The sequence below is a fragment of the Antechinus flavipes genome, chromosome 4, assembly GCF_016432865.1.
Source record: "Antechinus flavipes isolate AdamAnt ecotype Samford, QLD, Australia chromosome 4, AdamAnt_v2, whole genome shotgun sequence".
Taxonomy (NCBI): Eukaryota; Metazoa; Chordata; class Mammalia; order Dasyuromorphia; family Dasyuridae; genus Antechinus; species Antechinus flavipes.
Window position 1 is genome coordinate 66,564,514 of NC_067401.1, and position 27,329 is coordinate 66,591,842.

A 27,329-nucleotide genomic window follows, 5' to 3' on the forward strand; every position below is an offset into this window, starting at 1 on the left:
CTGAACTAAAAGACTTTCAGGTGTTTGTAAGAAAACCAACAGAACTGAAGGGCAAATTTGACTTATAACATCCAGAAGAAATATAAAGTAAACATTAAGTACCAATTAAGGTCAAATTGTTTGCTTTTAAAATATATTTATATATATATATAATATAATATATGTATATTATATATGATTATATATATCATCAGTTGTTTTATGACTGTCATTTTTATTTAGGTAGCTTGAAAGAAAGGATTGGGCTGAGCTGAATAGATGGGGTTATTCTAAAAAATAATGCAGAGACGGATAAGAAGGAGCAATTATCTCATATAAATCAAGCATAAAAGGCAAAATTGATAAAGAAGAAACTAGTCTGGGGAAGGGTAGGTAGTGCTGAAACCTTACTTTCATAGGGAATAGGTTAATGAGGGAACAACCTATATATATATATATATATATATATATATATATATATATATAATATATATATATATATATATGGATAAAATCTTCTAAATTCAGAAAGAAATGAGAGGGCAGGTGTGGGGGAGAGGATAAGGGAGAGACTCTAAGATGGATGGAGTAGGTTAAGGAATAGGGCAAGGTAGAAGATAGAAGTAAAGTAGAGGAATGAGGAAGGATAGGATTGAGGTAAGAAGAATAATGAGGAAAAGGAGGAGGAAAATATATATGTAATTATATTAGAATGTAAATGGGATGAATTTACATATAAAATGGAAACTGATAGCAGATTAATAATTTGATTTCAACAGTATGTTGTTTTTCGGAAATTCTATAAAAATGAGATACACACAAACATAAAATAAAGGTCAGGCTTAAATTTATTATTTAAAAAAAAGTAGTGGTAATAATCATGATCTCAGAGAAAGTTAAAGCTAAAATAGGGAAATTATATTATAGTATGTGTCAGCCATATCATTCAATATTGTTTTAGACCACTTAAAATAATTAAACAGTACAAAATATCTGAGAGTATACCTGCCAAAACAGAGACAGTAACAAACATAAATATGAAACACTTTTTATATAAATACAGATCTAAATAATTGAAAAAATATTTATTTTTCATGGGTAGAATAAACTAATATAATACAAAAAGATGATTTTTACCTAAATAAATAGTATGTAATATCATACTAATTAAATTTTTATACTGAGTTAGAAAAAGTAATACAAAAATTCATTTGAAACAAAGGGTCAGGAGTTTCAAAGAAACCAAGGGAAAAAAGACATAAAGGAAGCAGATTCAGTAGTACCAGACATTAAACTATATTATAAAATGAGAGCATTGTTGAAGGGTAAAATGGATAATTTTGATCATTTTAAATTAAAATTGTATAAATAAATATATAAATAAATGCATTCAGCCAAGACTAAAAGGAATACAAAAAGATGGAAAAAAATTTTCATAGACAATATTTCAGATAGAATTTGATTGGTTTGGAATATTGCTATGGTATAAGGAATGATGAGCTGGTTGACTTAGAAAAATATGGAGAAACTTGGACTTATGAAGAAAGATGCTATCCACCTTTAGAGAAACATGTGATAAATGGAAATAAATGGGAATATGGTCTTGCATATGTCTATGAGTATATATATGTATATATTTATAGATATTTATATACATCTACATACATATATAGGTGTATGTGTTTATGTATGCATACATATATGTATATGTGTATATGCACATATATGCGTCCATGCTTAATTGTAGCCTGGAGGGGAATAAAATAAAAAGTAGAGGAGCAGCGAAAAAAAGAAAACCTATAAGGAAGCCAAAAAAGAATGGACAGCTTCGAAAACAATGTATAGTATTTATTATACAGGTTTTCTTGAAATGGAATTTTCTTGTTTTATAGTGAATCCCCTCTTGTTCTGCTGTATACAAGGCATTTTTTTCTTTTCTTATTTTGTGCTTAAGTTTAAAATAGGTTTTAAAACTTGCCAAAAAATTAAAATTTCATAATGGCACAGTGGCCCTGGATTTAAAGTAAAAGGAGATGAATTCAAATGGCTGCAGGTTTTGTCAAATAATAATAAAAATAAAAATAAATATAATAAATAAATAAGCAAATAAAAACAAAAAAATAAAAAAAAAATAAAAAAAATAATAATAAAGCCTAAGGCGAGGTTTAAATGGACATGACTCAGTGGATAGAGCACTGGACCTGGAGTTAGGAAGGTCTGAGTTCAAATTTAACCTCAAACATTTCCTAGCTTTGTGACTCTTAATCTACTGGAGAAGGAAATGGCAAACATTTTAGTAGAATATCTAGGTGAGGTGGTATAAGAGAGTTTTCTTAAGAGTCAGAGGACTTAGAGTTAGTCAAATACTTATTATCTGGGTGAGCCTGGGCAAACCACTGAATCTTTGTTTTAAACCACTAAAGTTCAAAGTAGTTCAAAGTCCACTTTTGATACTACTTGTATAATTAGAAAGTTTTGTGTAAAATAGGTGGGGAGGATGGATTAGAGGGCTTCTTGAATCTCCTCAAATTTTAGATCTATGATTCCAGAAAAATAGTAAATAATCATTCTGATGTTAATATTTAATTGCATTTCAACTCAATACAATTCAACCATTCTTGGTTGGGAATTCAAAAATGAAAAAAAAAAAAAACAATAAGGTCTCTGACCTTAAGGAATTCTTTGTTGAGGAAAGCTTATCATTGAAATAAAAGGTAAAGAGTGATGGGGCAAAGGACCTAAGACACAGTGGTCTAGGACTATTTAAAGATAAAGATGGTGCTTTCAGCTAGGGTAGGGATGGAAATAGTAGGTGGGGGAGGGGGAGAAGGAAAGCTGATCAGGAAAGGTTTTTTTTTTTTTTACCAAGAATGCAACTTTTGAATTGAAGTTTGAATAGAGAGAAGGCAGAGATGAGAAATCTATATATAGTTATGAATACTTTTTTGTCTCCTTCCATTAGAAGAGTAGGGATTTTTATACCTATTGTACTTGTACCTCCTGTGCTTACTACAGTGTGTAGCACATAGCAGGCACTTAATAAATGCTTGTTGATTGATTGTTGTTTCTGTGCTTTCTTTAACAGGACCATGAGATCAGGGAAATGATGTCATGACATGCAAGTGAATTAGAATTAAGTGAAGGAGGGCTGTGGAAAGTCATCTGCCTTATTTTTCCCTCTAGAGCCATTTGGGGATTAATTGATGAGGAAAATGGGCTTTCTTGGATAGGCAGGAGAAATGATTAGAGATGAGAGATTTTGGAGAAACTAAACCAAAATACAGACTTCCTGAAGAATGAAACAAATTTGGAAAGGTAAGTCAGAGCCAAATTGTGAAATTTGAACACCAAACAAAGCAATTTCTATTTTTGACAAAAATTTAGTTCAGGTTACTTCTATGGAAAAGTGCTTTTGTGTGGCAGTTCTACCTATCTAGATAATTAATGACTAAAATTATAACAAATTGAAAGCAAGAACTTCTTTTCTTCCCTAGGATTTCATTTTCACAGGGAAAAGACACTAGGTATGTGATTTTACTGGACTAAGGAACTGGCTGTTAAGAAAACTTTCTCTACCATGTTATATATAATATTAGCATATTCTTTGCAAATTCTGGTCATAGAGATTTGTCTAGAGAACTGAGGGGTAAAATGATTTGAACAGGATCACACAGCCAGCATGTATCACAAGTGGAATTTGAATCTAAGTCTTCCTGATTTCAAAATCAGGTCACAATGCCTCCTATTGCAAAGATTAAGAATAGAAGCATTTAATAGTAGTTTTATATCTTTTTTTACTAAAAAAAAAAGATGTCAGGAATAGTAGTATGCAAAGTTGGTTTTATTTTTTTACATCAAGCCTAATTAGGGTGGTTAGTATTTCATGGTTACCAAAGAGATAGGTGTTGGGGCCAGGTGGTAATCAAGAAAAAATAGTCTTTTGTGTTTTGTAAAGCTCTCAGCACATATTATATCACTTTATTTTGACAACAACCCTATGAAGTAGGATGTAAGAATATTATTATGCCTCTTATTTTAGATCAGGAAGGTAAGAGCCATAAAAGTTTAGAGTTTTACCTGTGGCAATCAAGTGATAGAGCCAGGTAGATTAATTAATTGATCCTTTCTGGACATTACAACATTCTGGACCTTATCGAAGCCTTTTTGTTTTTTTTGTTTTTCCTTTTGATCTAGATCAATGACATCCTTTGTGTGTAGGATTCCCAGGATGGACATTCCCTCCACTGATGCAGATCAATAAGTCCTACTTATAGTCAGTCTTAGAGAGGCCTGTGGGACTGAGAAGTTCAGTGACTTGTCCACAATCACACAGCTACAGTTATCCCTTCCACATCATTGGACAAAGTATCCCTGCAATCTAGAAAAAGTCTTTTGGCCCTGCCTTTGTAGCAGAGAAGTCTGAATTTCTTTCTTTTTTTCCTCTTATTCAATGTTTGCAGCACCTTATTGTAAAATTTGACTTAAATACTTGGTCATAAGCTCTGTATTGTTTGCTGGCCTTTGAGTGTCATCTGTGGCTTCCACAAAATTCTCCCCAAATTCCCATTTGATTTCTTAAATATATTGAAACTGTAATATATTGAAATATATTAATATATTGAAACTGTAACAGGGAAAGTAATGATGTATAAGGGAGAACTGTATATCTGAGTTAGACCTTCCTGACTCCCAAACCTACACCTATGCTTAACCATGTGGAAATGGTTATACCTTGCTTATGTTAGTACAGAAAATGAATGTACCCACAATCAGTCTGAACATTTTATAGTTGATTTGTGCATAAATAGAAGATTTTTGTCATCAGAATTATCTCAATCCTTAATTATAATTGCTCTGCTATTTGCAAAAATGTTTTCTACCAGACTGGTTAATTTTACTCATGAAGGCCAAAAGTGAGCTCTCAGAGTCTGTGAAATATGCTAATAATTGTAGTACTCTTCTTGTTGACTTATTCGTTTTCATTTGATGAAAACTGTAGGTATTTAGTATTGTGAAACAAGAATAGATCATGCTGTCATAATAAATTATAGTCCTCCCAAACAAGTTAGGGACAATTTCAGCCAATTACATCCACATAACTATCACTAAGACTCAGGTAGTAAGTTGTCTAAGGGATGTTGATTCATAATATAGTAGTGAGCAAGCTTCTTGTGACATATCCTGGTTAATTTGGAGTCACATTCATATAACCTGGAGAAGAACAAAGGGAGTTTGGACTTTAGATTGATATGGACTCCAACTGGTATAACTTCAGGATCATGTTTCATAAAATGACATTTACTTAAGGAGGAAAAATCTCCCGAACTTAAACAAATCCACTTGTATATGGCAATCAAAATAATATTTCACCATTCTTAGGACAGAGCTGCTATTGAAACCCAGACTCAGAAATTTAACATTCTTTACTGTTGTTAAGTTACACCTGGGGATTAAGTTACACCTTTCTCCCTACACTTGCTAGTGCCTCCCCATAAATTAACTTGTATTTACTATATATATATAACCATGATATACTAACCACCTAATTAAGCTTGATGTAAAGATCTAAAACCAACTTTGCATAACTGATATTCCTGTTTTTTTTTCTAGTAAAAAAAGACATAAAATCTACTACTAATTGCTTCTATTCTTAATCTTAGCAATAAGAGGTATTGTGACCTGATTTTGAAAGCAGGACGACTTAGATTCAAATTCCACTTGTCATACATGCTGGCTGTGTGATCCTGCTCAAATCATTTTGCAAATATATATATATATATATACATATATATATATATATATATATGTATTTGCTAAGGCAGTTGGGGTTAAGTGACTTGCCCAGGGTCACATAGTTGGGAAGTGTTAAATATCTGAGACCAGATTTGAAATCAGGTCTTCAGGGCTGGTGCTCTATCCACTACATCAGTTAGCTGCCCTTACTTTGTATATATTTTATAAAATGTGTGTGTCTGTGTGTGTGTGTGTGTGTATGTGTGTGTGTATACATTATTCCTGCCAGTAGAGTAAGTGGGGACTACTTTATTGCTGTCTTTATGTCTCCAACATCTAAAGTAGTGTCTGATAAATAGTAGGTATTTAATTGAAGCTTATTGATTAACATGGATTTGAATTATAGCTTTACCATTTATTATCTATGTGATCTTGGGCAAGTTATATAACCTTCCTGGGTCTCAGTTTCCTCATCTGTAAGATAAGAAAGTTGGACTAGATGGCTTCTAAATCTATGATCTTATGAACCTGCAATTTAGGGACCTGATAGAAATACCACAAGGATTGTTCTTGCTTTATATTTATCATATTAGATAAAAATGACTCATGTTTTCATAGGGCATTTAAAGTTTGCAAAGTGTTTTACATACATTTTCTCCTTTGATCCTAAAGAGATCATGATGACTGCTTGGGTTAGGCAGAAATAATAGCAATAGTTTATTTTTACAGAGTGCCTGACAGTTTGCCAAAAAAAATTAATATACCTTTCATTGAATAAAATTTTTCATTTTACTTTCATACTGCTTATAAATCAGCATGTAAAATAGATCAGTTTGCAATAACTTAGAATAACGCATAATTTTTAAAAGACATTCACAGTTTGTGTCATTTTAACATTTATAGCTAAAACACTATTTTATGGCCTTCCCCTATGACTACCTAAAAACATATGTTGAAGCCCCAGTTGCAAGCTCAATAGGACTTACCACTATTCTATTAAAACTAGGAGAGTATGGCATTATATGCATTACAGTTTTCACTGAACCTATCACAATGAATTGTTGGTACCCCTTCATAATCCTATCACTATGGGAAATAATTATAAGTCTAAAATAATATATAAAATTAAAATAAATATAAGGCAGATAAGAAAAAATATTTTGTCTTTTCTAGAGAGAAATGCTTTTAAAAAACTTAAACTAAAATGCTTAAATTAATTCATCTAAGATTATATTAACAGTAGATTTCAGGTATTAAATTATCTTTAGCATTATTAATTAGGGCAGCTAGATGTATAGAATGCCAGACCTGGAGTCAGAAAGATTCACCTCCTGTTTAAATCTTTCCTCAGGGGGCAGCTAGGTGGCACAGTGAGTCAGGAGGACCCGAATTCAGATCTGGTTTTAGAAACTTAACACTTCCTATCTGTGACCCTGGACAAATCACTTAACCCCAATTACCTCAGCAAAAAGAAAATGAATGTTAAAACTGTCTTGACATGTATTTGGAAAAATAAAATACTATTGAAAAAAATCTACACAAAGACAACAACAACAAACTTCTGAGAGGTGATTTTGGTTTTGGGTTTAGATGGAGGATAACTTTTTAGAGAGGTATTATATTGTTTCAGCCTATTGAAATGTGTAGCAAGCAAGGGAAATGGTGAAGGCAAGAGTTGGTGAACTAGGAATAAGGATGAAGGAGTGAAAGGCTAGATGACAGTAAGACTGGGAAATGTGAATGGAACCAATATAGACTTGTGAGTTGGCAAATGCTTTTGTGGAACTGAAAATTCTTGGATCACTTGAACTACTCTATACCTAATTAAAGTATCAGGTAAAACAAAAGAATTTTGGATAGTTAATAATTCTCTATATTGGCTCAAGGAAGTGATGCATTGAATTAGTAAGAAGTGGTTTAGTTAAAGCTCTGAAGGTTCTTCTGCTTTTCTTTTAAATAGTGATAAAAATACAGATCATAGAATCCTAGAATAGAGGGAGAACTTAGAGATGAAATAGTCCATGTTGAAATCTTACTGTACCTTACCTCATCCCACTCATGCACTTTATAGATAAAGAAACTGAGGTACAGGGAGGTTAAGGAATTGGGTCTACATTGGTAGAAGTATACCTGAAACTAGAATCAGGGTTTTTGATGCCTCTTCTGATACTTTTTCCATTTCATCATTAAATGAGACCTTAGTTCTCTGAGACATAAATCTTTCCCTTCCCTCCCACATATAAAGCTTCCACTGATGTCATTGTGCTACAGATGTTATCTGTATATTAGGAAATACATTATTCCAGGGGAATTGGCCTTGGAGCAAAAAAAAAAAAAAATGCCAAGTACTAGACACACTAATCACTAGGGAAGGGGGAGGGGTCAGCTTAATATGGTTTAATGGATTTTAAATACTTCATTATCTTTGATTATTTGTGGAAGGAATTTCCATTCTAGCACAGATTGGATTCGATGACTCCTTAGATCCCTAATTGAATTCACTTCATAGGATTGTAGATTTAGAACTGAATGAATGATTTTATAGAAGAGAAAAGTGAAACCCACAGAAGTAAGATGATTTGCCAAAGTTATACAAGAAGGAAGTAAATCTGGGATCAACAGATCTATAAATTAATAGCCCAGTACTTTGCTTATAGTAAGTGTTTAATTAATGTTTATTTTTTTCATTCACTCTTTAATCCTAGGTCCTCTGTTCCAAATCTAGGGCTAAGTCTACTATATCATCTTGTTTCTCTCTAACTTGGACAGGTATATGTTAGTTGCCTAATATGTGCCAAATGCTAACATACAAAGACAAGAAAGAAACAATTTTTGCCTTCTAGGAGCTTACATTATATTGGGGAGATATTTATTGGCCACACTATATATGCAAAAAAAATAAGCAAACATGAAATATATCGTGAACAATTTCAAGAGGGGGAACATACTGCTAGTTGGGGAGATCACCAAAAGTCTTGTGTGTAGGAGAAGACACCGTGCTATGCTTTAAAGGAAGCTTAGGATTCTATCTCCAAAGTAAACACTCTGATTAGGGACCATAAATATAAATTGGCTAAAGAATATTTAGGGACAAAAGATTGAGAAATGCTAAGATGCCTTCTAAAATTTGCAAAAGGATTTAGATATCACATCTTAAGAGTTATTGATTTGATTGAAGTTGTTGAAATTCAATTCAATAAACATATAAGATTTACCTAATTTTGAGGATTAGGTTTGAATTTGAATTTTATTTAGTGGGCAATGTGGAACCACTGAAGATTCTTGGGCAGTAGGGTGAGAGGATTAGATCTGAGCACAAGGAAAATGAGCAGTGGTGTGAAGGGTAGATTGGAAAAAGGAGAGAGCAGAGGAGGAAGTCAATTGTAACTGACCAAGTAGGTGGTAAAGAGGAATAATAGATGGTGGAATTGGAGAAAAGCAATGATTTAGTTAATGTATCCATGCATATGACTCCCACATCTGTATATTCAACCTTAGTCTTTCTTTTGTGCTATAGACCTACCTCACCAATTACCTATAGGATCACAGAAAATCTCATGTTTGGCATTTAAAATTCTTCAGAACCTGAAATCTTACTTTCTATTTATTTTTTAAACTTTTCTCCCTGCTACATATTTTATACTGGCTTTCTTGTGGATCGTAGAATGGGACACTCCACTTCTTGTCCCTGCAACTTTGAACTGACTGCCCCCATGCTTCAGATACTCTGTCTTTAAAATTCTCCCTTCTGCAGGAGGTCTTTCCCAGTCTCTCCAGCTGCTAATGTCTTCCTTTCTCAGATTACTTTTTTCTACTCTTTATATTTTGTTTGTATCTAGTTTTTAATACGGTGCCCTCTTTATCAAAATGCAACCTCTTTGAAAGCAGGAACTGAGTTTTCTGACTTCCTTTACATCCCCATCCTTTAGAAAGCATGTGAGTTGAATAATTGATAGATGTGAGAGATATTAAAAAGATCTGCTTGTCCATGGCCTTAGCCTAGGTACATATTTCTTCTTCCTTATTTTTACTGAGAGGACCCATCATTTTTTCAACCCACAGCCTTGTACTCCTATGCTTCTCCTGTGATAGAATACCTAAGCTCTTCCAAGGGTGACTTTCTTTTGAAATTAAGATGAATATTACTTCACATGTTTTTTGGCAGATAAAGACCTGTAACTCAGTACATACAGCACTTTGGCCACTCATTCAGATAGAATATAATAAATATTCACATTTCAGGAAAAGAACTTGCACTCTCAATTAGACTTTTTCAAAAGAAAAATCTTTAATGAGACTATGTTGTTTTTTGTTTTGAAAAATGTAATTTATTCATATATAATTTCTTCTTTTCTTTAGGATATAAGTTGGACAGAGAGATTACAAATGAAGGAAGATGAAGAAGAGGGAAAAGAAGAGAGAGAAGAGGGAGAGGGGAAGAAAGATGGCACATTTGTGTTTGGGGAAAAGGGGAAATAGGGACTGAAAGGGAAAGAGAGGATCAAGGCATCTTGCTTTTATTCCTTGGAGATTTCTCCTTTGTTTCCCAGCAGCAAAAATTTCTTTAGAAAACCTTTAAAGGACTATGTGGGAGGGAGAGAAACCCAGGTCAGAATCACTAGCAGATAGGAAAGGAAGCAAGCTGGCTATGGAAGAAAAGAAGGTACTGTTGAATATTAAGTATATTAGATATTTTCCTTGGAGCAGGGGGATTCTCTATTAGCAGCAGTAGTACATGACCTAAAGTGGTCTAGCTCTGAGCCTTACCCCTGCCTTGCTGAAGCCCCTGGCATCTCTGTTTTGGAGTGGGTAGACAGCAGGGTAAAGATCATCTTCCTCTCACTTTAGAGGAAAGGCAATACAGATTTCTGGAATCCCAAGTTGGAACTTTGAAGACATTTTCCCATAAAAATATCATTCCCCAGGGTCGTTAAATTCTACTATTGGTGATTAGTATTAGTGTAGAATTCTACTTTAGGTATAGAATGAAGCAGGCTTCTGTAGGTTAGGAATAGAAGAACCATGAAAGGCAGTGCTTTTATGAGAAAATTTTGAATTCCAAACAATTTTTGGAACACAACCACTTTTAAAATACAGTTCATGAGTAAATTGGGTGTTGCCTATGTAAGTTAGCTAGTGCATTAGGATCCCATTTACTTAATGGTGGTACATGAGTTCATTGAAAGCATTCCAAGGTGCCCATTTTTATCCTAGTCAGAGATCTAATCCCTGGCAGAATGCAAGAGTGTTATTGAATTGTGATATTTGGAACAGGAAGGGTCAAATGGGCTTGTCCTGCTCTATGATATGATATATCTTGAATTCAATTCATGTCCTAGAAGTACAGAATCTCAGTTGGGTAGGACCTGTAGTCTAATTCAGATCTGAAAAGAGTTTCATTCCATCTCTTCTAAAAAAGACTGGAGTCTCCCCTCCAGTGATGGGGAAACTACTTCCTACTGAAGTCACCCAGTTTTCTCTTCAAGAATGCTAGTTGTTAGGAACTTTTTTTCTAACATCAATTCCCTACTTATCCCTTTACAAATTGCAACTCATTGGTCCTAATTTTTCCTTTTGGGATCAAGCAGGACAAATTTAATCCCTTTTCCATGTAATGAAAACCTATATAGTTATCCCACAACTTGTTATTTCATCTTTTTGTTTAAAGTACATGCTTTTTTTTCTGAATGTGTCTGGCCCTTCTTCGCATAGGTTTAATTTGACATCTGGGGGCAAGACATATAGAAGTCTTGCCAGCTAAATACAGTCTCCTGCCTAAGGCTGTTCACAAGGAGGTATTGTTTGTCGTTTGGTTGCATCCTGTTACCAAGCTACATAATGAAATGTTGAAACCTAGTGTACTCCAATTATTAAGGGAACACACCCAGTGGAAGATGTAAAGTCTGATTTTTGAACTGAATTTATTTCTGTCTATGATCTCATGTTTGATTAAAACAGAACAACCCTTAAAAAGCCCAAACCATGTTCAGACAACAACACACTAAGTTTTGAAATACACTCATCCTTGAGTGGAATAAATGCTTGCCTGTTCCATACCTCTGGGCTCTCATTGATTTCAAAAGGAACTTCTTGCCAGGATTAGATCTCTATGGGATTTGGCCAAGAACGTCAAGGGTGAAATCCTCAAGGCCATATTCTCAAGGTTACCCAACAAATACTGAGAAATTCAGAAATAATAGAGGAGAACATATTTTAAACCTATTTCCTGGTGTCCACAAGACATTAGCCTCATATGTAAATATTACTGGCAGGTGGACATTCCTTACATTTTTATGAGAGTTAATAGAGCAACATAGTTTCTTTTCTTCCCTCAAAGGAGATTTTATGTTGAATTGTTAGTATCATCAGAAGAAACAAATAAAATCCCATTGAAATGAAAGTCCAAAGTTACCTTCAAATGCTGATGTTTTAGCTTTTCTTCCTCTACTTTCAGGCGCTTTTGTGAGATTTCTTCTTGTAATTTCCTTTTGTCCTGAAATGGAAAAAAATCCATAATTCATTTTTTTTACAATTAACTTTAATGTCTCACCCTGCTGTTGATGTCAGTATAAGAACAGATAGACCATTTCATGCTGTTTACTTGGGTCAAAGCACTACAGGATGCTTTGGGGATACATATTTTAAGACAAAAGAAAGTAAAATGAGATTAAGAAAAACTCTTGAGAGAAACACAAGATTCCATTTAAAAAATTCATTAAAATAAATATTTTATTTATCTCTCTGGTCAGTCTTCCCTTCCTTTTTGCTCTCTTTTAGCCTGATATAGAGAATCTTTAGCCTGAATACATGGGATCGAATGTCTTACTGGATGAAAACATTTTAAGGAGACAATTTTAAAACAGAGACAGTAGCATCAAATGAGAAAAAAAATTGGCAGGAGAAATTACATGGAACAATGAGTAGATGGAAAAGAACAAGGAAGCTCTTAGGGAAAAGAACAGCTGGGGCATAGGGAATAAGAAGGGAAGATTGCTGAGGTTTAGATAGAGTAGCTTAGAAACTTGGTTAATCTCCTTTTTGGCAGGATTGCGTTGCTAACAGGAGAAAAAGGACAGAGATAAGGTATATTAATATTGAAATTTGTTTCTGTGCAGAAGTAAAGGTGAATGGATTCAATAATGGTACTTTAGTCCTTAAGATCACATTTCTATCACAGTCTCACTAAATATGAGATGTGATTATAAAGTAGGGAGATAAAATTTTGGAAAAAATATTGGAAAAACTGCTTCAAAGTTTTTATTAATATAGAATCTACAATTGTTCAATAATTCTATAATTGTTCCAATCATTCTCAGCACCTTTTTGGCAACTATCTTCAGAACCCAATCAGTTAAATTAAATTCAATGTGTTTATACTACAAGCAAGGGAATATAAAGAGAACTAAAATGGTACTTGCCCTGAAAGTCTTTAAATTTGCTTTTGGGAAAGGGGATGTGATGGAGGGAATTGTTATTTAAGTATATAGCACTTTAAGGTTTGCAAAACACTTTATAGAGACCATTTTGGTTGATTCCCCATAACTACTCTTTGACATTGGTGCTGTTATTAGTCCCATTTTACATATCAAAGCTTGAAGGAACCAAGGCACAGACAGACTAAATTACTTAACCTAAAGCCATACAGATAATGAGTATCTGAAATGAGATATGATTCAGATTCAGATATTCCTGACTCTGGCTTCTATCTTCTCTACCCTCCTGATGGCATATTTTTAATTTTTGAGGGGGAATTTGATTTTTATTAACAATCAGAAGTGAGTTTGATCCAAGGTTTGCAAATAAAGTAGGAGGGCAAGGTGGGGAATACTGTTTTGTTCCCAATTATATGATTTTTCCATAATTGCAAAGAAATAAAATCAATGTTGTGTGACTTATACTGAAGACCCTCAAAAAAGATTCCAAAAACATCTTGAAAAGGATCAGCCTTTTGAAAAAAGTATACAACCTTCCAAGGTGGCTTTGTGAATGAGTATGTTATTCTTCAATTTTAAGTGCCGTACTCACTATGTGTAAGAAGACAAGGAATTTTATCAGTATTATCTATGGGAAGTATTACCTGCTTCTATTTTAAAGCACAAGGATTCAGGACTTCATTACAACTGTATTCTTGAAAGAAAGCTAAAGAGAACTAAGACTTCTTTGAAAACTATGTCAGTTCCCTTTTGAGATATCATTCAAACAATATAGAATCTTTCCTTAAACCTAGATTGTAAAAAGCAAAAACAAAAACAGTGAAGGCTGATAATTTTTAGGAAGACAGCTTGATATAGTGGAAAGAATATTAGCTCTGTCTTTTGAGGACTTGGGTTCAGATCTCACTCTTAATACTACCTCTGGAATCTTAGATGAAACATTCAGTTTTCTATCTTATAGATAGAATGAGGGGTTGGACTGGCTGGCTTCTTGAGGACCTTCTAGTTCCAGATTTTGATTAGTGTTTGTGTCATACAGAGCACTATAAGCTTTCTGCAGCAAATGGGATTGTTTGGAAAATGGCAGCATGGGGTCAGCAAAGTTTTATGAAAGGCAATGGATGTGGATAGAATTGGGAGGAAGGAGCACAGACATTTTGGGACCAGTAGACTCATCTTGATGATGTTAATGCATCTAGCAACTAAAGACTAAAGTGATGAATATTATGCATCAATAAGAATGGGCAAGATTCTTCACTTCAGTCCCCAAAATATATGGCAAATGTTTGGGGAACGTGACATTTTGTTTTAAAATATATTTTCATCATAAGCTGTTTCTTTCTACCAAAGGATCACATTTCACATGAAGTTAGAAAATACACCTCCCTCCTATATTTACACAGGTGGGTTTTTGTATGAAACACTTCATATATTATCAAGATTGTTGTTTAATTTTGAGTGACTTTTTTCTTCCAAAATTTTTGTTGCAGTGGATAGACGACTATATAGGAGGTAAGGGTGAGGGAAAGGATATATTCAGTAATGAAGGTATATAAAAACAAAGCAAAATTAAAATAAAAAGTCATTGAAGTCTGTTAAAATAATAGATGTGTTCATTTGAAAGCTATTGGCTTCATATTTTTAAATGGAAGAATTAGCACCAAGAATATTTAAAATGTGTTAATTTTCATTAGCAGTGTACCAAATTTCATAAAATCATTCAATTCCTTCAAAAGATATGTACAACAGTCAGCCAGTTATAAAACAACAGGGGGCTGATTTGAAACACAGATTTCAGTATATTCAATTATCTCTATCCCCAAGATGTCTTCAGGAGATAGAGTACTTCTATTGAATCATTGAGCCACTAACCTAATTATATTATTAGCACTACAAATAACAATAACAATGATAGTTGGCACTTATTGAAGTGCCTTATGGTTTACAAAGTATTTTACATATGGTATCTCATTTGCATTTTATAATGGTCCTGTGAATTAGACTATCATTCCCATTTTTCATATGAGGAAATGAAGATTTAAAGGGGTTAAATGACTTGCCTAAGGTCACACATGATGAAGTCAGTTCATAAGCCCAAGGTTCTTTCCATAACATCATACTGTATATTTAAAATATTTTATTAAATTAAATGACATTTAATATTAATATTTAATATACTTATTGAATCATTTTATCAATGTTATCAAATGTTATCAATGTTGACTATAAACAAGTCAAATCATTATTATTCCTTCAAAAATTTTTTTTGAACAATTACATAGTTTTCTGGCTTTCTGGCTCTATCTGGCCTAGCAGTCAATCTTCCCAAGGTTCTCTTGTCTAAAAAGATGCCTCCTTTTTCTTTAAAAATTAATACCAATGTGATTCTAACCACAAAAAATTTGTTACACACTATTGCATTACATCAAGTAAGATGATGAATACAATCTGTATTATATGTATAAATATTTCATCCCATGGATCACCTCATCTGCTTATTACATGTGAATATTTATAGAAATGACATTTAGGGTCCTGTGTATTTTTTAAAATTCCAAATAGCAACAGTGAGACAATTTAGTAGCATACAGAACTCTAGTGTCTATAATACATGAGTTGACAAGACAAAACAATGAGCTAGTGCAATATGCCTTTCTGGGTCAACCATTTGTTTCTATAATAGATGTGATTAGAAGTGACTTGTGACTGGAAGATGGCAAAGGGATAGAACTTCCTTTTTCAAAAGAAACATTTAATGGAAAAGACAGAGAAATAAAAATCTGGAGTTGAAAGAAATCATAGCAGTAATTTCTAATTCTCGGATCATATTTGCATTGGATTCTGCAACATCCTAACTTTCTGTTATCCACAGAGTAGGAAATAGGGTAGAGTGAAGCATTAACTTGTACTTATTCAAACCACATTTCAGAAGATAATTTCATGATCCTTTCCTCTCAAACTAGCATTGGATCTAATACTAGCAAAAACTCATTATTTTGAATTTTGGTTCCTTTTATTTCTTCGCTTATTCTTTGGTGAAAGTCTTAGAAAACAGGTAACTGATCAAAGTATCATGAAATGGGGGAGAGGAAGTCTGGAGAGATTGTATCCTTAGTCCCTGAAAAAATTCTTTTGTGTACCCACCAGGTCACATAGTTCCTGGCATATATTAAGTGTTTAATAGATGCTTGTTAACTGACTGATTGAAAATGTAAGGATAAGATAAAAGAATGAGCATTTATGTGACCCCTGATTTACTAGCATAGATTTACATTGACTCAGACTTGAAGTCAGTGGGGTGAAATGGGGTGAAACCCTCAATCTGAAAAATGATGATTGATTTTCCCTTTAGAGAGACATTTTATTGATTAATCCAGCTCTCCTTTTCTCCCTCTTTCTTTCCCTCCATTCATGCATTTAATATTTATGGAATATCTACAATATAAAAGATCCTGCTAAACACTAGGAGATTAAAAGATATACTCACTGCCTTTATTTGTCTCATTTGTAGGGATGAAGGTGAACAAAAGGCAAGGAACTGATATTGGATGGATGAATGAATGGAATAAATATTTATTAAGGATCTACTATGTGTAAGTCATTGCTCTTGGCATCTCACAAATATTATCTCACTTGATTCTTAGCCATATGATGTAGGTACTATTTATTATTATCCCCATTTCACAGTTGAGGAAACTGAGGCAGTGTTAAAGTGATTTGCCCCAAATCATACAGCTAATAAGCATTTGAGGTTGGTTTCCAAGGCCCAGCATTCTATCCACAGTACTACCTAATGATATTCTGCATTTCTCTCTGGCTACTTTAGTTCTGTTCCTTTGATTTAGGGAAGGAGCAAATTATAGCGAACATTATTTCTGCCTTCCTTTGTCTTTCAACTTTCCTTCTTTTCCTACCCTTCCCTAGAGTTTCAGCCTGGGGGGGTTCTGTCTGGAGAGTAAAAGAGGGTTATTGTTTGAATGGGAGTTGCTTGAGACAACCTCTGAGGTCTCTTTCAAATCTAAGTTTTTATGACTCTGTGGTTAGGTCTGGGGAGAATGTGGTAAGAGTTGGCCAGAGAGCCATTATAGTTATTGGTTTTCCTCTTTTCTAATCATGGGAGTCTTGAGAATGAGCAACAATAACTGGAGGAAGTTCAAAACTTGTGCTTTGGATTGTGGTTTTGGTGTTTATTAAAAATAACCTAAAACAAAATCAAAATACCAAACTGGAAGCTACTTAAATGTCCAATGATAGGGAAAAGGTCACACTCTAATGTTAGGGATGTAATTTAAATGGATAAGTAAGAGGAATACAGAGAAATTTTGACAATTTCTTTTTTTATGAAATGATACGAGCTGAAAAAAGAATAAGAATAGAGCAAACTGTGTCTGTGATCATGAGCAAATGTGATTGAGGAGCGAATAGACAAAGAATCTTGCCTGGACTACCTCCTACCTAATCTCTTCACCTCAAATCTGTCCCTATTCCAATCCATCCTGGGTGCCAAAGTGATTTTTCTTAAATAGGACTGACAAATGCATGTGTGGTTGTAGGAGAACAGGTACACTAGTATGTAGTTATGAATTAGTTCTACCATTCTGGAAAACATTTTGGAACTTTGTCCAGAAAGTTAGCAAACAATCCATAACTTTTGATTCAGCTACACTATTAATAGTTTGTATCCCATAAAATCAAAGTAAGATGAAAAGAATCTACTTGAACAAAAAATTTGTAACAGTTCTTTTTTGTGGTAGCCAAAAATCGAGTAAGTAGATGGGACAATGGGTAGAACACAGGATCAGGAAAATTTGACTTCAGACTCTTACTAGCTGTGTGATCCTATCTGAGTCACTTAATATTTTTTGCCTCAGTTTCCTCATCTGTAAAATGACGTATAGAAGGAAATGGCTAACCACTCTAGTATCTTTGCCAAGAAAAACTCAAATGTGATTATGAAAAGTTGGACATAACTGGAAGGAGATTTTGGGTTAAGGACTGAAGAAATTGAGATATATAAATATAATGGAATATTATTGTGCCATAAGAAATTATTAAATGGATAATTTCAGAGGAAACTGGGAAGACCTCTATGAACTGATATAAAGTGAGTGAGAAGTACCAGGAGAACAATCTGTACAATGGCAACAACATTATAGAGAAAAATACATAGCTTGTTGATATAGAGGAGAGAGTAGAGGGACTCAAGGCAGGAAGACATGCGGTCAAAGGCAGCCTTAGATGCTGACCAGTAGTGTGACTTTGGGCAAGTCACATAAGTTCAGTCTATTTCTGTTTCCCCATTGGTAAAATGGGGATAATATTTGTACCTATTTCCCAGGGTGGTTGTCAGGATAAAATTAGATAATTATAAAGTAACTTGCAAGCCTTAAAGCGCTATATAAATGGAAGCCATTATTATTATCAAGCCACACCTTCTACATTAAGACTTTTATGATCCACCTGGTTACTAGTATCTTTTCCACTTATTCCCAATTATTTTGTATCTATTTTTAAAAATACATTTTATTGATTTCTTTCATTTTTATATTATTTGAATTTTATAATATCTTTCTCCTTTGGCCAGAGAGTCATCTCTTATAACGAAGAATTAAAAAAAAGTTCACAAAAGCTAACCAATACATTTAAAAAGTGTGATATTATCTAAAGTGTTACATACTCATAGAATTCTTGGCATATGGTACAAATTTAATAAATACTTGTTGCTTGTTGATTGCTTGATGGGATTTAGGGGGAAAGGAACAAAAACATTCTACGTTAAATTTTGTATTGAAATTTAGTTTAGATATAAATAGTTAATAAACAAGGCAAGTGGCTTAGATAAATATTTAATGTTTTTAATAACAATTTAATTCCTAAAAAGCTCAATTTTCTTTTATCTTAGAAAAAATTATTTCAGATCTTGAATTTAGTTTAGAATCATAGCATATTCTGGTCTTCATATGACAATCTGCTTAAAATTTAAAAAAAAATGATGAGAAAGTAGGAAAGTTGTGATTTGCTCTGCTGGAGAAAATACATGTACCAATGCAATAATAGATGTATTAGAGTTATCAAGAGATGAATAATAAAGAAATATAGGTACTGCTTCTTAGATCAGTCTATAACTTGAAAAATAACTTGACAAGGTTTGTTCATAATTTCATCTAGTTTCATCTTAGGTTTATGCTTTCTCCCTGGCATGTGTCCTTTTCTTGACCAGACATTATCCTCAGGCAATTGGGTTGGACCTTTCTTTTGATTGCGTCATGCCCTCTTTCTTTTATATTTATTATTTATTTGAATAATAAGTACATCCCTTCCCCTATAGTATAATGTAAGCCCTTTTAAGGAAGAGACTGCATGATTTTTTATTTTTGTTCTCGCATTTCTAGATCCTTGCTTAGTGTCATAAGTAGATGCTTAGTAAATTCTTGCTGAATTCAACTGAATCATAAAATGACAGAAAAAACTTTACAGATCACCTAGTTTTATGAGCTACTCAAGTCCCAGAGAAATGAAATGAATTGTCCAAAGTCACCTAGTAAGTAATGGAGCCAAGAATTGCTTGTAGGCTAATTTTGTATGACTACAATAACTCATTTTAATGTGCTTTATGAAGCTATGCTAAGCCTCTGTAGGATAATGATCACTGTTACAGCTGCCTTTTGGAATCTGGGAGCTTAGAACAGGAGCTAGTTTTGAATTACATCTGTTGTTTAAAAAGACAACTTAGTTTTATGTCTTAAGTGGTTGACTTACTCCCATTAATACTTGGTCCTTTTCCTGAGAAGAATAGGTGTAGCAACAACCTAAACAATCCCATCTGGTGCTGGGGTGAGAGAGAAAGCTAATGCTCTCAGAAAGTCCTTCCTGACTTCATCTGGAAATTCCTGGGAAATGACAACCTAAGTTCTGGAAAGGCCATAATGAAATATTAATTTAAATTAATTCAAGAATTTAAATTTATTCTACTGTCTACAAAAAGTCTTCTTTCTTAATCAACTGAAACATTTCTTAAGGAGAGAAAAGTGGCTTCAAGGTGGGACCTTGAAATCAACAATGATATATTGTATATGTTGAAATGAAATGTCTCCTACATATTTAAAATTAAAAATATTAAAAATAAAATCAATTATAATGTTCTGAAAATGCTTACTACCACAAAAATCTCTTTTTTTAGAATAGTGTTTTCTCAGTGTAGCATTATGGTTGGTAATCTTGAAACAAAATGATCTCAGGTAGATGTACATCATAAGGAAGCCAAAAGGTAAGATAAAGATTCTTGATGGATATAAGTATGTGGTGACATGAGCATGGGAAGGAGCTTTTATTAAAAAACCTTATGGGGCTTGTCCAGAAAAGGAGATGGCTGGTCCAATAGTAGGAGAGACAAAAGATGAACAACCTTTTAGTTTTATTGGCTACATTTAAAGAACCAAAGGAAGACCTCTTGCATCTTGGTTCAATCCTCCATGGATGATTTACAGAATGACATTTTGGGGAATTGAACAAGATGAGAAAGTAGGAGAGCTGCAATTTGCCCTGCTGCGAAGAATGTATGTACCAATGCAATCATGAATCTACTGGAGCATCAAGAGATGGATAACAAGGAAATATAGATACTGCTGCTTAGTGCAGCATTGAATTCCTCTATATATCAATATTTTCAGGCTATAATGACAGGTCCCAATGCAGATGTTCTTCCCTTTCTCTACAACTTGGTTTTGAATCCTGGTTTTATCATTTATTATCTGTGTGACAATCTCTCTGGGTCTGTATTTCCTCATCTATAAAACGCAGAGGTTGGACTAGATCAAGGTTTCTTAAACTATTTCCACTTGTGACCCACTTTTTGCTTGAGGAATTTTTATATGACCCCATTTTGAATCTGAGATGAGGTATTTCTGGCAGTGTTTGTACATGCACAATGTGAAGGATGCATACTGTATGTTCAGAACCAAGGTTATAGTGAAGTCATGCAATGCAACATGGGCAAGCACTGCCAGAAAGGCCCTTGAATTCATGACACATTTGATTTTGAATTAATTTTTGGTCATTGTGTTTAGCAACCCTTTACTGTTTTTTTTTAAATTTTATTTTATTTAATAATAACTTTGTATTGACAGAATCCATGCCAAGATAATTTTTTTACAACATTATCCCTTGCACTCGCTTATGTTTCGTTTTTTTCCCCTCCCTCCCTCCACCCCCCCCAAGATGGCAAGCACTCCTATATATGTTAAATATGTTGCAGTATATCCTAGATACAATACATATTTGCAGAACCGAACAGTTCTCCTGAGCAACCCTTTACTGTTGCCAAATTTTTCATAATCCCCACATTCAGTTATACAGGTTGTGAACCACAGTTTAAGAAATTATGGACTAGATAACCCTTGCTCTGATGAACTAACCTTAAAAAAGTACACAATGGGCCTTGCCTGTTAGCTTACAAAGAAAGCTACATTATCATTGTGTATCATGCTGGAAAAACTTCTTTCATTATCCAAGAGCCCATTTCCTTAATGATCCATCAAAAATTAATAACCGCAATTCAGTTAACAGTCCCATTTCTGGGTGGGCTATTGTGTTTGGCAAAGAAATGTAGCAGAGCACGCTTGTCTGAAGAAACTGTTCTTTTTCCAAAGGAAAAGTTTAATCTCAGTAAAGCATGATGGAAAATCCAGTAGAGGATGATGGCTTGATTATTAGAAAATGCTTTCCTCTTTTATATAATTCTTATATCTCAATGTGCCATCCTCTATGCGACTATCCCTGTAAGCTCATGAAGGATTGCAGCTTGATTTTATAACTTAACTCAATACCCATCCATGCTCGCATGCCCTTGCCATGCAAAACCATTCACACGGTATCTAAAAAATCAAGAAAGCCCCTAGTCTGTTGATTGGATTGTCTATGAAATATTTATTGAAAGATTTGGACTAGGATTGGGGGTGTTCAGTCTGGAGATGAGAAGACTTGAAGGGAATGAGAAAACTTTTGAAGTATTTGAAGAGCTATTATATGGAAGAGGGTTTAGATTTGTTCTGCTTGGCCCCAGAAGTAAGAACAAGGAAAAATGGGTATAAACTGCAAAAAAATTATTTAAGCTTGATAGTCTGCTTTTAGAGCCTATGGTTCCCCCCATACTTTCTTCACCAAAAGTCTTTAGTAAAACATTAGGAGTCTCTTTGTTTGGTATGTTGTAGAACATTTTCTTTTTTTGGAATGCATTATGACTCAATAGACGCTGATGTCCCTCTGAAATTCTGTGAATATGGGAACTGCACAGGATAAAAAAGCACAGAGGGATTAAAAGTTACACTGGATAAAGGGAGTATCCATATGGGTGGATAGGATCAAGGATCTATTGAACTAAGTGGATGTACACATAAGTAGGAGAAGAGAAGTAGGGAGGAATGTATGACTAAAAAAAGCATTTATATTAAGCAATTTTTGTGTGCTAAGGACTACAGAGATATAGGGAAATATAAACTTAATTGGGATGTAAGGTAGAGATATTCTACTTTTTTAGAAGGAAGGAGGTAATCATTATTATTTTACCATGAGTTATTATAATCTCCTACAAAGATTCCAAGTGATATGCATGTCACTTTTCCTAAATTCATGGAATTAATTAATGGAATTCAGTAATATCATTAATTACTGAAATTAATCAGAGGCTAAATGACTATTTGCCAAAAGTATTGTAAAAAGTATTCTTACATTGGGTAGGCACTTGCTTGAGTGTTTTTTTAAGGTTCTTTCCAAATTTAAAATTATTAGTCTGAATTCATTTTAATAAAACATTAATAAATGCCCAACATATTAAAGACACACACTGTGTTAGGCACTGAGACTACAAAGCCAAAATGGGAGGGATACAACATGTTCACAGAGAAGAAATAACCTATTGTGATGGCAGAGAAATCCCCAAAAGTAGGATCAGGAGAAAACCTTCAAATAGAAGAAGGTACATATCTTGATCTTTGAAGGAAGTAAAGAAGTAGAAGTGATGAGTAGGTATATCTCAGAGGTGAGAGACAGACTTTTCTAAGTCAGGAAGATGAGATATGCATTGTCAAGTTCAGAGGATGGTAAGTAGGCTGGTTTAAGTGGAATGGAGAATGAATGAAAAAAGAGTCATAAATGTTTGGAAAAGTAGGCAGAAATCAAATTGTGCTGAGTTTTAAATCTAGGCTGCAGTGTTTGAATTTTATTCTCAAGGTAATATGGAGCCAGTTAGAACTTTGAGCAGTGGAGTGATATGGTCTATATTGTGTGTAGAATGAATTGGGGAGGAGTGGTCAGAAGCAGGAGACCATTTAAGAGACTATTGTAATTGTCTTTTTTCTTTATAGTTTTTTCTCATCATTCTTTTATTTTTAACTTTCAACTTTATGATGACTCTCAAATCTAAATCTCTAGTCACCTCCTCTCACTTCTTCCATTTGCACGTATCATATTTCAAATGAAGCTCATCATATCCTCTCCTTCTTTCTCTTACCTCCCCACTTTTGATACTTCATTCTCCTCACTTTCCTGTTGCTATGTTATTCTTACTGAAGCTCCCAGATACAATTCATTTTTATGGAATCAGACTCAGAATTGGAAGGGACCTCAAAGTCCATCTAGTCTGATGTGAATCTGAAAACAAACCCTATACCCTATATAACACAGTCACAGATTGTGCAGTAAGGCTGCAGTAAGGGGAAGAGTCTACCATTTTCCAAGGCAGCCTTTGTACTTTATTTATTTGTATATTTATTCATTTGTTTATTTCTCAGTAGTATTTTATTTTTCCAAATACATGTAAAGATAGTTTTCAACATTTATTTTTTATAAGATATTGTGTTCCAAATTTTTTTCTTCCTCTCTCCTTTACCTTCCCCTTCCCCAAGAAACTAAGCAATCTGATATAGATTATACATGTATAATATTTTAAAATATATTTCCAACTTGTCATGCAATTATACTTTTAGATAACTTTAATAATTACTAGGAAGTTTCCCTCTTTACATTAAGCCTACATTTACTTTTTTACACCTTCTACTTCTTGATCTTTTGGGACTAAATAAAGTATGTCTTATCCTTTTTTTCCATATAAGAACTCTTCAAGTATCTGAAAACAGCAAACACATCCCTTCTGTCTATTCTTTCTTTAGGCCATAAACACTTTAACTTTCTTTAGTCTTTCTTTACATAGTGTGAAAGGGAGGACTTTTAACATACTTCTCCTTTATCCCTTAAATCCAAAAAAGGAATGAACCCATTTTGGAATCAACCATCTCTTTTATCTGCTTCCTTCATCCAGATGCCATGTCCTGTTGATTTTTATTTTGAAATCTCTTTCATGGTTATCCTTTCCATTTTCATTGTCACCAGTCTAGGCCTTCATTATGTTATTCCTGGATCACTTTAAGAGTTTTCTTTCTAACTGTCCTTACTGTTCCATGTTCACTTCCCTTTAATGTATCATACATACTGCTATGAGACTAGTCTTTTACAAAGAAGTCCTTAAATGTGTGGCTCATAGAAAATTAAATATAATCCCCTCTACCTGTCTTTCTAGTAGTTACCTGACTATTTGCTCTACAATCGATCAAACAATCAATCAACAAGTATTTATTAAGTGCTTACTGTATGCTTGGCACTATGCTGGGGATACAAAAAAAAGTGAAAATAGTACTTTCTCTCAAAGAACTTACATTCTAATTGTGAAGACAACATACATAAATTAGTACATACAAGATCAATGCAGAATGAATGGAAGTTACTCAAAAAGGAGACCCATTCAGAACCTCACGCATTGCCACTAGTCTGCTGATATATCTCAAAGGTCTCTCTGTGTGGCCATTCCCCTGCTTGGACTCAATGGACTTCTGGGCCTTTCCCTCTGGTCTGACATTGAATCCCCCTGTATATTTTGAGCAGTGATATGGTCTATATTACGTGTAGGATGAATTGGTATTATTGTGTGTATATTTTCTCCTGTGTATATTGTCTCTCCCAATAACAATGTGACTTTGAGAGCAGGGACTAAATGGCTTTTCTGTTTTTATCCTCATTGCTTGGTATATAATCAGTTTAGTAAATGCCTTTTCATTCATTCATTCATTCATTCATTTGTTCAAGCATTCATTTATTCATTCATTCAAGGTCCTCCAAAGTCTGTCATACTCTTATTTCCAAGGTGTTCTCCAATGTATATTCAAATTTTCAATCAGGCACATTTTGCAAAACATCCTTTCACTTCCTCCTAAAATACATCTTTTCCACATCCTCCTTCCCCTAGCATCTCTATGTATGGCCCGTTCAAATTCTAATTATCTTTAACTTCTCAGAATAACTTCTTCTCTATGAAGCTTTATCTGACTGTTCTAGACTTTACTGAAATTTCTTTGAAATTTTAAAGCTCTAGAATATTATATTTTGATTATATTTATATATAATTATGCAAATTATATGTAAATATATAAATTATAATTATATTATAATTAGGATATTATAGTATATATTTATATATATACTACTTATAGTATATATATCTACTAATATTATATTTTGCTCTGAAATCAATATATAGTTTCAAACTCCTTGAGTTTAGGCTTAGAAGACCTAGGTTGAAGACCTAGCTCTGCCACTCATTTATTGCATAAACACAGACAAGTCATTTCATCTCTCAAAATCTCAGCTTATATGTAAATTGAGTACATTTTATTGAATGACTTTTAGGTTATTTTTCTGTGATGTTTTGTGATTCTTTGAGTTTAGTTTCCCAATTAGAATGTAAGCTTCTTGAGAGCAAGGACCATTCAAAAATTGATTCCAATCAAAAGCATTCATTTAGTATCTGGCACTGCTAGGAAGCAAAGGAATACTCTAGTATGTACTTAGGTTTCAAAGACAAAAATGGAATAGTCACAGTTCTCAAGAGTCAGTATGGCATGGTAGACAGAGAGTTAATCTCAAAGGAAAACCATAGTTTAACTCCTGTGTAGGACACATATTGGCTGTTTCACTTGGGCAAAATCACCCAAACTCTCAGTGATTTAGGCAAACCTTTAAGAGAATAAGTTGCATCTGAATTTCTATCTCATACTTTACAAATGAGCAAAGGTGGCAAAATGACAATAGTGAAAGATGGAGGAATTGTAGAATGATAAACACTAATATATTGTTGATGAAGCTGTGAAATGATATAACTATTTTGGAAAGCCATTTGTAATTATGCAAATAAAGTGGCTGAAATGTCTATAGCCTTTGAACCAGAGACCCTATTATATATAGAAAAATCTTTATCATAGTGATATTTATGGTATATCACTTTTTATGATAGAAAAACATTGGAAACAAAGCATATGCCCATCAACTGGGAAATGTATAAACGAATTGTACTAGATAAATGTAATGAAATATTGCTGTGCTATAAGAAATGATGGTGATGAATAAAGAGAAGCAGGAAAAAACTTGTATGAACTGATGCAGAATGTATTAAGCAGAGCCAAGAAAACAATATATCGAATGATTACAACACAAATAAAAAGCCAACTACACACATCAAAATCAGAAGTATATGTAATGAAATTATAAAGCATGACTCAAATGAAGAGATATAAGAAGATTCAGTTCACCCTTTTGTAGAGATTCAAAGGCCATTATATTGCATTATATATACATCTACATATATTATATATATATACATTTACATATATTATATATATATGTGTGTGTATGTGTTTGTGTTTTCAGACTTTTTCAATACATTGATTGGTTGTGCTGATTTTTAAATTTCTTTTTCCTTTCCTCCCCTTTCCTTTTCTTTTTCTCTTTCCCTTGTCTTCCCTTCCTTTCCCTTCCCTCCCTTACCTTTTCCTTTCCTCTATTTGTCCTATGAGATGATTTTCTGGGAGCCAGAGGAGTAGGGATATTGGAAAAACTATGATGTTATAAAACCAAGAGATATCAATAAAAACTTATTTTAAAAAGACTACAAGTTACAGAGAAAGTGTTGACCTTTGTTGGTACAGGGAGTTTCCTGTTCTGAGAGTTCTTTATATTAATAAAATTACATGTCTATTCCCCAGTCCAATCTCTGCCTTCTTAAAGGTTAGATTCTAGCAGTGGGTTGAGGAAGAACAATATGTACATAAGTAAGAAATATAGATTATAACAACTGGAGCT

At 33.6% G+C, this 27,329-nt stretch overlaps 1 protein-coding gene across 3 annotated transcripts in view; it reads right to left on the bottom strand.

The window, feature by feature from the left end:
• The window catches only part of PALMD (palmdelphin), an 81,950-nt gene that overhangs the window by 48,817 nt on the left and 5,804 nt on the right, over nt 1-27,329 (bottom strand). For all 3 annotated transcript variants that reach the window (XR_007953136.1, XM_051993273.1, XM_051993271.1), the window contains exon 2: nt 12,125-12,205. Coding sequence is in view for 2 of the 3 variants with exons in the window: in XM_051993273.1 (XP_051849233.1) it covers nt 12,125-12,205 (81 nt within the window). In the remaining variant the exon portion in view is untranslated. The remainder of the gene's footprint in view (nt 1-12,124; nt 12,206-27,329) is intronic.